This window comes from Perca flavescens, chromosome 3 (genome assembly GCF_004354835.1).
Source record: "Perca flavescens isolate YP-PL-M2 chromosome 3, PFLA_1.0, whole genome shotgun sequence".
NCBI classification, from domain to species: Eukaryota; Metazoa; Chordata; class Actinopteri; order Perciformes; family Percidae; genus Perca; species Perca flavescens.
In genome coordinates this window covers 16,084,009-16,095,358 of record NC_041333.1, presented here as the reverse complement: position 1 = coordinate 16,095,358, position 11,350 = coordinate 16,084,009, and the positions used below count along the sequence as shown (strand labels likewise).

At 44.7% G+C, this 11,350-nt stretch overlaps 1 protein-coding gene across 1 annotated transcript in view; it reads right to left on the bottom strand.

Annotated features, from left to right (window-relative positions):
- arhgap35a (Rho GTPase activating protein 35a) overlaps positions 1 to 11,350 on the bottom strand; it is a 69,429-nt gene that overhangs the window by 19,564 nt on the left and 38,515 nt on the right. The window contains exons 2-3 of the mRNA XM_028574217.1: positions 6,370 to 10,219; positions 601 to 742 (exon numbers count right to left, since the gene is read on the bottom strand). Of these exons, the coding sequence (XP_028430018.1) occupies positions 601 to 742; positions 6,370 to 10,104 (3,877 nt within the window). The 5' untranslated portion in view covers positions 10,105 to 10,219. The remainder of the gene's footprint in view (positions 1 to 600; positions 743 to 6,369; positions 10,220 to 11,350) is intronic.

The window sequence follows — 11,350 nt, the reverse complement described above, 5'->3', positions numbered from 1 at the left end:
ATTGATCTGAATGAGGCTCTGATGACTCATTTTAAAGATAGCACAAAATACTGTGACCGTAACCACTGGAAACAGAAGCCAGCATGATTTGCTTGATGCTTTAACCAGTTTGGGAGTTGCCACACAAACGGTATTTATGTAACATGCATACAGATAAGGAACTGGCTTTACCCGTAGATTTCAACACAGCCCATTTTGCTTTACGTTTTTGAGATTATAAAACTATTTAGGTTATCAAAAAAGTAAGTTAACACCCCGACCTGGTCCACATCCCTGGAGGTGCCCACTTTCAAAGCCTACAGCTCAGCAAAGCACTTCCATTTATCAAATGTGAACAAAGAGTAAGGGAGACACAAAAGAAAGCACGGACGCACATGCACATAGACACAAAGGCTGCGTGTGATTTAAGGAGGACCAATCCCACCAGGGAGGAGGATTAAGATAAGGACGAAATATAGGGAAAAAGAGAGCTCAAAGGAGACAGGTATAGCATATGCAGAGGCAGTTAACACTTAAATGACTGAGAACAACAGCCTGTTCTGTTCTGGATGCCATAGAGCATCTGTACTCCTTATTACGTAAAGTAAAAAAGATTCCTACCTGTTGTTTCAATGAAACGGATGCACTTCTCAATGAAGACTGGAATAGGCCTCTCAGGAGTGACCACGGTGGCTAGTGGAATACCAAAGTAGTTGCTCTCAATGGGTTTTGAGATGGAGTGCCTGGGTTTGGGTCGTGGTTTCTGGGGGGGGAAAAAATCAAGAGGAAAGAACAGATTGGTAGGAGCACTCAGACACAAAATGTAACATTATTTGAGCACTGCTGACATACAGTACAGGCCAAAAGTTTGGACACACCTTCTCATTCAATGCGTTTCATTTTTATTTTCATGACTATTTACATTGTAGATTCTCATTGAAGGCATCAAAACTATGAATGAACACCTATGGAATTATGTACTTAACAAAAAAGTGTGAAATAACTGAAAACATGTCTTATATTTTAGATTCTTCAAAGTAGCCACCCTTTGCTTTTTTATTAATAAGGGAAAAACTTCCACTAATTAACCCTGACAAAGCACACCTGTGAAGTGAAAACCATTTCAGGTGACTACCTCAAGAAGCTCATTGAGAGAACACCAAGGGTTTGCAGAGTTATCAAAAAAGCAAAGGGTGGCTACTTTTAAGAATCTAAAATATAAGACATGTTTTCAGTTATTTCACACTTTTTTGTTAAGTACATAATTCCATATGTGTTCATTCATAGTTGTGATGCCTTCAGTGAGAATCTACAATGTAAATAGTCATGAAAATAAAGAAACACATTGAATGAGAAGGTGTGTCCAAACTTTTGGCCTGTACTGTAGGCACACACGTCCAAAATAACACTAAGCCAAGACGCATTGTTCTTGAAATGACTTGATTTAAATGTAAAAGACCATGACCTTATTTTAAAATGACTGTTAGGATCTACTTGAGCACACACACACACACACACACACACACACACACACACACACACACACACACACACACACACACACACACACACACACACACACACACACACACACACACACACACACACACACACACACACACACACACACTCCTTCAAACCTTAAACTGATACGCAATTAAACATTCCTTACTTGAACCCGGTTTTGTGCATAAATATATATCTGATATACATCAGTTCCTTCGTAATTCTGGTCTCTTCATCCTTGCTCTCCTTCTTTTGGCATTCTGCGTTTCTTCTTCTCCGTCTACTGCACTGCAGCTCTCAGATAATCAAACTCTCTTATTCACTGTTTAATTACTTTCTATCTCCTGTTATTTTCCTGTTAAGAGACCTCTAATGCAATCCTGCAACATTCTCTGTCTGCCTCCATATGGCTGAGGCATCAGCAGCAATTGTACTGCGCTTTAATGGTGTTCAGTGGGAATGTTTTAAAAAGGCCCCTGAGGCCTGGATCTCTAGTAAGTCTGTCAGCCCCCTGAGGCTCTGCCCTGGCAGGCTAGGTGGTGAGGCAGGCATGCATGGTTGGCTGGGCACACAGACTGTGGGAGCAGTGCAGGCCTGACAGACAGACCCAGGAACGGAGCAGAGGAGTGCTCATTAGAGAGAAGGAGCCCGGCGTGCCCTCTGCTCCAGATACTGGCCTCACTGCACTCCTCCAAACATTTTCGATAGCACATATATACATACATACACACACACACACACACACACACGCACGCACTCACAGCGGTACTCAAGGAAACAAGCAGGGAAACACTAATTAGGACTGAGCAGATCAACACAGGCTCACCTGGACGTCTTCTTTCTGCCTGTTGTTTGTAAACATTTAGTGAATTTATTCTGTTGTTAATCTGCGTTGGCTTTCATTACCACCTAAAAGAGCCTGACCGCTATTATTGACCAATATGTGGTTATTACATGATTCATTATCAGTGAGTATGTGAGGAGATACATTCAAAAAGAACTGGAAAAGTAAACTAAAGTAATATCCGTTTTATTGGCGGCATTCCTATGTATACGTTTGTGTTTTTTAGTTAAAATTCTTAACTTAAAATTATGTTTTAACGTCCAAAAGGTACTGTTATATTTACTGATATGGTCAGCTGTCATAGAAAATCATATTGTTCAAATGCAAAATATCTTTACTCAGGAAAAAAAGAACATGGGTTAATATATTGCTATACTCTTCTCCAGTGTTGATACGGGTATTGGCCTCAAAGATCCAGTATCATCTAGGATTTTCTATCTAGGATGTTTTTCTACGAGAAACCGTAAGAAAAAGGGCACTGTTGCTACTTTCCCAGTCAACTGTGTGCTTAGGTGTCGGGATGACAAAATGTCAATAACGCTAACTAAGAATGTGCACTTCATTCAGCAAGGCCCCTGAGCAAGGCTCGGTGTTGAAACACATCTAAGTTAAATAACTGCATACTTCCTCAGCACCAGTAACTGTTGCCCAGTCATCTTTCTATGATGAGCCCCACATAAGTGGATTTCTTAACAGGGACCCCTTTACTTATCACTCCCAGCTAACTCCCCTGCTGCCCAGCCCGGTCCCTCTGTGACGCTTCCTTTCTCAATGTACAGACATTCTTATACTTGTGGCATTTAGCTGAACATGTGCGCATATACATGCAAAGTTAGTATTCACACATGCACAAAACCCCTACATGAGGCTTTAAGTGAATTAAAGGGGTAGCAGTAATAATAGATGTAACACTACTAGACAAAAGCCTCTGTGGTCGTAGAGCCGTTCCGTCGTAAACCACTGCCAGCTTGGTTTTTAGCTCCAAGTAGCAACTCATAATTTATTTGTGTCCTATCACACTGACTGTGTTGTATATCTGTGCCCTATCTCAGTTTAGCAGACTGTCTCTATACACCAGCACCCCCCCTCTCGCTCTTCCATCCACTTTTCTCTCTCACTGTCTTCTCCCCCTGCAGTTTTGCCTTCTGGCCACTCCCTTTTAGTTGCTGACTGAGACAGGATATGTTGCCAGCGCTGAGAAGACACAACAGACCTCTACCACAAAAGACACACAAAACACATCCTTAATAATAACATACAGACACCATGGTGAGCGTTTACATACACAGGCGCTGTAGGATGCTGAAACACAAAGCCACAGTACAAAAACAAATAAAAATACCAGTTCTATTATAACTCTTATTTCTCTCTGGCTCCATTTCATTTTCTTTCTGTGGTTGTGTTTTCTCATTTTCTTTGATTGTCTCCCTCCCTCCTATTTCTTCTTTGAGGACACTAGACTGGAACTAGGTGACTGAGGAATTTGTAGCATTCCTTTGGCTGGCTGAGGAGGTTTGAAAAAAGCTACAGGAGAGAGAGAGAGAGAGAGAGAGAGAGAGAGAGAGAGAGAGAGAGAGAGAGAGAGAGAGAGAGAGAGAGAAAATGTTTCCGGCCTCTTGCTGAGGGAGGGTGAGTGGGACAGAGACACAGTTGGTCATTGCCTGAGGTGAAGGGGGTTTTAAAAACCAGCTCAGAGTCTAGTTTCAATTATTTGTTCCTACACGTCATGACTCAGAGTGGTGGACAGTACCCTAAGGCTCTGACCAGGAAAGGGTTCACACTGCATAAACCCAAACCCTCCTCCCAAAACCAACTGACAATCTGACTCTTTGTTAACCCTGACAAGCCACTAACCGGAACAGCTGGTTCTATACCACCCCTTAGTACCTGCTACAACACGTCACACCATGTGACTACGACACGTCACACCCTGAAATGACCAAATAACATACTAGTTATCCTGAGGGTATTTCCGGCCGCAGCAGATTGAAAATGGACGCTTATCTTCGAGACAGAAAACAGGTGATGGAACTTGATGACTGTTAAAACCACAATTAAGCCATAATGGCCTTTAATGCGGATATCCAGATCCCAGATCTGCTGTAGGGCACAAATCAGAGGCACTAATTAGAGTAACGATGAGGACACTGATCTACATTTTCTTGGGGATTTGTTTTGAAACAAGGGTAAAAATGGGTCATGTGATACTTTATTGATCCCATTTGCCCCTCTCAAAAGGACCGGGTCAGAGCACAGGGTCAGGTAATAAAAGTCAGAGCTACAGGAATGCGTATACTTGCTAACATGGGGCTTGAACTGGGCAGTCCAAGTGATTGGCAGTCTGGCCTTGCACACATTTGCAGAAGGACAAAGTGAGTTAGTGCATTAAGGAAAGGACCTGGTTTTTAGGAGCTCTGTGAGCCTCCACAAAAAGGTACTTACTTGGACATCACAGCTGAGTGTGTGAAAACATTAATCATCCCCCTCCTGTTCCACCCTACTGACAGCCATGGTAATTATCACAGACGCACAAAATACACAGCTGTAACTTCTATTCAGCTGACACTTCTGTACAACGCCATGTGTGCAGATGAACAGCATACCAGGCTGATAAGCCTAACAAAGTAAGGTCAAAACTATCGTCACAACACGTGTCGAGAGACAAGCACAGAAACAAACAGGAGAGGGGTCGACAGATGCCGAGGATGGAGAGACATGAAGAGAACATAATGGGGGGAGAGAGAAAGCGTGTGACAGGAATGTGAGAAGCTGAAATTTTGAAGAGAAGACATTCACTGTGAATATGAGAAAAAATGAAAGGAAGGTTGCAAAGAAAGCCAAGCTGACAGGGAATACTTCTTAGTCTTAGGAACAAACTGACCAGCCTTGGCACATACTTCACTGCAGCACCACAACAGCGAACCGTAAACAACACTGTCTTAACTAGATGACGCTGATGTCAATCACTAGATCACTAATGGCAAATGCATTCCACCTTTTGACAACTAAGTTGTAAACAATATGTAGTCATACTACTGGCGAGGCCGAAAGCAAGATGACTGCACAATCAGGTTTTGTATGTTATAATTAAGCAGTGAAAGACCCCTGTGCTGAGATTTTCTCACATTGTTTTGCATGTTGGTACTATCGTTTCCTGAACAGCAGGGGTGTTTAAAGCTAATTTGCTGAAATATACCATTAGTTTTCTTTTCATGTACAGCTACAGCGAGAATTGCTTGGATGTTAATGCTTTCAAAATAGTGCTGAAATAAATGTCAAACATCATTATGACAGCTATATAATGGGAAAGCTGATGCAACCAAGCAGACATACAGTACACATGAGCACAAACACAAAATAGCACAGTGTAAACTGTGGCTCTGTCCCTATTTATTAAGAGTTACTGCCTTCTGGTATAGAAGTTTAGCGACTGGAGGTTCTCTCTTTTTCCTCTGATTATCTGGCTAGTTTAGAGAGCTCTCACAGACGGGTCAGGGTAAAATATACCAGACATGCTTTCAGAGGAACTCCTACAGTATAGCATGTTTTCAGCCGAGCTGCAGAGAGTAGAGAGATTAAACTGAATTTGTTGAATCTCAGCCAACTAATTGTACTGAGGATTATGGACATTATATCCATTCTGTCCATAAACAAATACATGTGTGCATATATACTGCAGACAAAGTGGTATAAGTGCACAACATTCCAAGTCAGTCATTATTTACAATTTACAGTAAGTGTTTTGCTCAAAAAAGAAATATTTAAACAATTGACACTTTTCTTGCCAAAATACTTTCAAGGGCATGGTACTTTCTTAGTTAGGAGGTTATTTTAAGCTTTAGTTGAGAAAACTCAATATTTCAGGATTCAAAATGACAACATTTTGGAATAACACTTATTAACTGCTGTTTGGGAATAGTTAAATCAACTTGGAAAATGAAATGTTCTTAATTTAAGAATTAATACTTTTTTTAGTAACAGAGTTGCGACTTATACATCACTGATATCCAACTAAAACAGATGGATGCACAAACACTCACCTTTGCAGTTCTGCGCAGGCTCTTGAGAATATTTCTCTTCTTGGGGTCCTCAATCTCCTCGATGGAGTTGTCCTTTTGGGCTCCTACCTCATCCTGACTAGCCTTGGGTGGACCCCCCATCTCATCATCACTGCCTATAGAGAAGCTCGTCCTAAAACTGCTGAACTTGCCAAGTCGTTTGGATCTGTCTCTGTAAAGCTTAGGCTTTACCCCAATGGCAGACAACTTTCTCCTGCGCTCCAGTGAGCTGCTATCAGCCTCACTGTCGGACCCATTCCCTCCAGCACTTCCATTGGAGTGACCTTTGTTGGCGTTGCGAATGGTGATGATCTTGCCCTGTGTGCTGTCATGAGGGACAGAGTAAATATTCTCCTCTTCTGTAGGTCGAGGTTTGCTCACAGCATCCATGGGCTCTGCGTAGTCTGAGGGGTCATAGCCACCATCGCTACCTGGAGCCCAGGTGACAGCTTGGGGCAAAGAGCGGCGGTTGGTGCCACCCTGCTGGTCCATGTAGGGGCCGAGGTTAACCTTACGTACAGGCTTCGGCTTCACTTGTGGTGGAACCTTGTTGTTCAGCTTGCTCTCAAAGGTGCTGAGATCAGAAATTACAGAGAAGGTATCACTTGAATCCAGATCTGGCAGCTTGAAGCTTCCCAGGTGGGAACTCAGACTGCCATCCTCCCTCAGGGTAGGGTAAGGTGGTGATGGGTCGATATCGTCCTCTGAGTCCATAAGAATGTTAACTGGACTAGGAGAGCCACAGCGAGGGCTGATGCTCTCATTGGTACATGCCTCAGCCACATTATCATACATGTGTGTGGCCTCCACAATAGTGCGCTTCTCTACCGCTTCTTTGAGGAAGGATTGGAAAAGGTCTATCTTATGAAGCCCCCCTACTACCCCACCATGTCCACATATCACTGTGTTAAACCTGGCCTCTATTTCATGGGCAAGTTCCTCTCCCTGGCTGACCTGCTCCTTAGCTGACTCTGAGTCTGACAGCTCCATCTGACTCTCCCCTACTGCTAGCAACTGGACTGGGATGATGTCTTGGACCTCGCACAGGAAAGCACATAACGTCTCCATAGAAGCCTTGCGGCGAGCAGAGTAAACTGCAATGTAGCCGTGGACCAGCTTGGTCTTGCGGAGTGAGAATGAGGAATGAAAGGAGAGCAGTGACAGCTCAATATTCTGCCTCTGACCTCCTATACTGAGATCCAGCAAAACGGAGGTGCCACTGCTGAGACTGGCAGCAGGACGACAATGCTGGGGCAAAAGGAAGGGAGCAAGGAGCTGGTCTATGTCGTACGTGTCTCCACACATCAGGCACATGACTATCCTCAAGTCTGCCTCTAGCATTGGCTGGGACTGAGAGTCTCTGAAGGCAGAGGGTGGAGGGGGTAATGGAGGGGAGCTGCTTCCTATGCTTCTCCGTGATTCTAAGAGGCCCTTCAGCATCTGGTTGATCTGCCTCTCGTTGACATTGCGACCGTAGCCCATGCCTGGAGAGGCAGGGTCTAGGTAGGCACACTGCAGCTTTCCAGCTACCTGCTGTCCTTGTTGGATAAGAGTCTGAGCTGTCTCCCCCCCAATATCCCCAATTGACCCCACCCCTCGCTTCGTGACCAGAAGGAGGGACAGTGGGAGTTGGGATAAGCTGTTTTCCCTTTCCCTTCTGCCTATAGTTGACTCCCTAAGCTTTTCTAAACTCTCGACAACATAAGAGAGGGATTCCTTTGAGTTGTACAAGCACAGGCAACCATGTGGTGTAAAGGTTGGCGTGTGGAATGAATTGACTGGCAGACGTACGTTGCCCTCTATGGGACGAAGGGCTAACTCATACATCTTGCCATCCAACACGTACCGGTCGTCACTGGTGCACAAGGCCCTTATCTCATTTGCCATCTCTCTGGCTAACCCATCTTTTCCTAGGATGACAAGATTAATCCGTTCAGCCCTCCCCAAATCTAGTCTTGAACTATCTGATGATGGGTAGCGGGTAGGGAATCTGGAGGCCAGAATCTGCTCTATCTTACTGTCAACACAGTGGGGGCTGTTGGGACAGGTGTCCTTTGTGGGGTGGTAAACAAAGTGGATATGTTTCAATACCAGAGCATCCCTTTCTGCTTGCAGCTTCTGCAGGGCTTTAAACCTTTGCTCCTCACCCAACACCTCCTGAATCGCTCCCATTTTCTCTTTACTTGGCTTTGCATCCACTTCCAGCTCATAAAAGAGTTCAGAGTATTCAAGAAGCAGTTCCTGAAAGTCCTCTTTGGCTCGGTCAATGATTTCCTTCTGGTGTTTGTTGTAGATATCCAGATATTCAGCCTCATCCAGCCACTGGTAGAAGTCTTCATTCATGATGAAGCTTCTAGCCTCCTCCCAGGGTTTCCCGGGTGTGATGAAAGGAGAGACACTTAGCTTGTCCTTGAACTCCCATCTCATCTCAGCCCGTTTGCGCTCATTCCTTAGGTGCTCCAGGTGGGTCTCATAGATAGCTTCAGCTGCGGGGGTCTCCAGGAGGTCCTGGGGGATTCGGTCATCCTCCATGTTATCAATGTGTGGTGTAGTCTCCCAAGGGGTGTCGTCTAGCACTACAAACCATTGGGAAAAATCTCTCTTTGTCTCTAGGACTTTCTGAACTCCAGACCAGCTCAGGTGGTCTATCTCATCCAACTGTGGTAACACTACAGCCAGTGCCTGTGGTAGTGTACTTAGATAGGCCTTCCTACGTTTCTCTATATGGTCTTGTTTAAGTCTATGCACATGCTGCTGGAAGAGCTTCTTGGCCTTAGCTGTCCCTTCAAGGAAAACATAGTCCTTGTACTCAGGGGCAGACTGCATGCGACGACTGACAATGGGCCATGTCTCATTGTGGTTCTTCACAATTCGGTTGACTAGCCACTCATAGCGGTCTTTGGCTAAGGCAATCTGTTGACTCTGCTGTTTCAGTGCCTCAAAGTAAGGGATGATTTTGGGCTTTCCCCTACTCTTGTCTATTAGCTGAACCAGTGTAAGAAAGGCTAAGTCAACATTGACATTAGAGCGTGCTGATGTTTCTACCACCTGTAGGTTCTTCTTGGCTAGGGCAAAGGTGTGTGAGTCTTTAATATAGCGCTCAACTCCTTCATCACATTTGGTGAGAACCAGTACCACAGGTTTCTTCGTTTTGGCAAGCTGGTTGTACAGATTGGTAACAAACTTCATCTGGTCCTCAAAGCTACGGTTCATACCCCTGCTAACATCCACACAGAGTAAGAAGCCATCCACCATAATCTTGCCTTCGGGCATCTGTTTCTGCTCAAAGTCCTGCTCCAGTCCCAGCTGATCTGTGCAAAAGTACATTAGCTTCTCAGCCGAAGCCAGCTTGGCAGAAGCTGCCCTCTTGATGTAAGGCTGGAGCGCTGTGCTTCGGTGTGGCTGGAACGTCTGATCATCAATGAACTCCGTCTGCTCCACCACATTCATACGGCATTCTGGCCCCTCCTCCATGGTCCGCCCAGCCTCTCCCCAGAACAGGAAGTGGTCATTGTTCACAACACGGCCTCCAAAGTCACTGGTGCTGAGAACGGAGGTATGGTCTAGGTGGAAGTCATCTGCACTTGGCCGGACAAAGCGGTTACAGAGGCAAGACTTGCCCACACCACATTGGCCTTTCTCCTTCTCTGTGCCCGACAGGCCAACCACGACCAGGTTGTAGGTGGGTGCCCGGACATCTTGCTTTTTGGCCATCATTATCGCTGGCAGAGGTTCATCCTGCCATGCTGGCCGATAGCTCTAGGGAGAGGAAAAGGCTGCCAGGGAAGGAGGGTTTCCATGCAAGAGGAGTTCACTGAGCTGGGGTTTGGTCCTGCATGATAGAGAAAGGGAGAGAGAGAGAGAGAGAGAGAGAGACAATGGGGAGATATGATTAATCTAGAGAAATACAGAAAAATAAAACACTTCCATGACAAGCTTCATTATTAGGGAGCTATTGTGGCTCTCATCTTAATGTCTACTGCGTGCCTATGTGCTGTTAAGAATGTTTAATCTGTGATCCAATACTGCACTGAATGTTTCCTGAAAAGATTGAGGTCAGTGGCAAGGCTGCTGGAATGCTGCAGATTACTTAACCCAGCTGTAGCTGCGTACAAGGCTACTTTTTACCCATTTAACTCATTTAATTTCTATACTGCCAGGACTGCACTGCTAACAGTGGTGCCTTCCACATTTCATTCCTATGTTCGTTTATACTCGGTATGTGTTTTGGCTTAACACCCGACATCTAACAGTATGGTTGCCCGTCTCACTGCCAACAGCAGTAGAATAAAGTTATGTGGGGTTTTCACGATCGCTGAAAATAAGACACACGAATATGCACACAAATGCATGCACTAAAACACACACACACACACACACACACACACACACACACACACACACACACACACCACCACACACACACTTGTGAAAACAGGCACACTAAGCTCCCTGCACCCCAAATGAAAGACACACACAAGAAGATGAAAGCAGATAAGTGTTCCAGAGCTAAAGTTACTAATTGGCCAACTAGGGAAAGCCATCTGCATTTTAAAAGGCTGCACTGCCTGTTGGCTGACTCGTCTTCATCAAAAACATGTTTTCCTACGTTATTAACTATACCACACTCTGCAAACAGATCAGAGTTGGCTGATTTACCATCACTAATGTCTACCTACAGTAGATGCAACAAATTGGTGCCATGCTATCAAGAAATAGCACAGAAAAATACATAGAAGCAAAGTTGACTGGCCAATGTATTCCATCAGTAGATCTAAAAAATAATGAGAGAGAGAGAGAGAGAGAGAGAGAGAGAGAGAGAGAGAGAGAGGGAGATGCTCTTCATGGAATGGCCCTCTTTGACAGCACAATTTGTAAGGAACAAAAATCTTCCAAGACAGCCAGCGCACAGACTTGCTGTACAAGACCACCCCCTCCATGTCATAACTAAGGCGTTAATGTA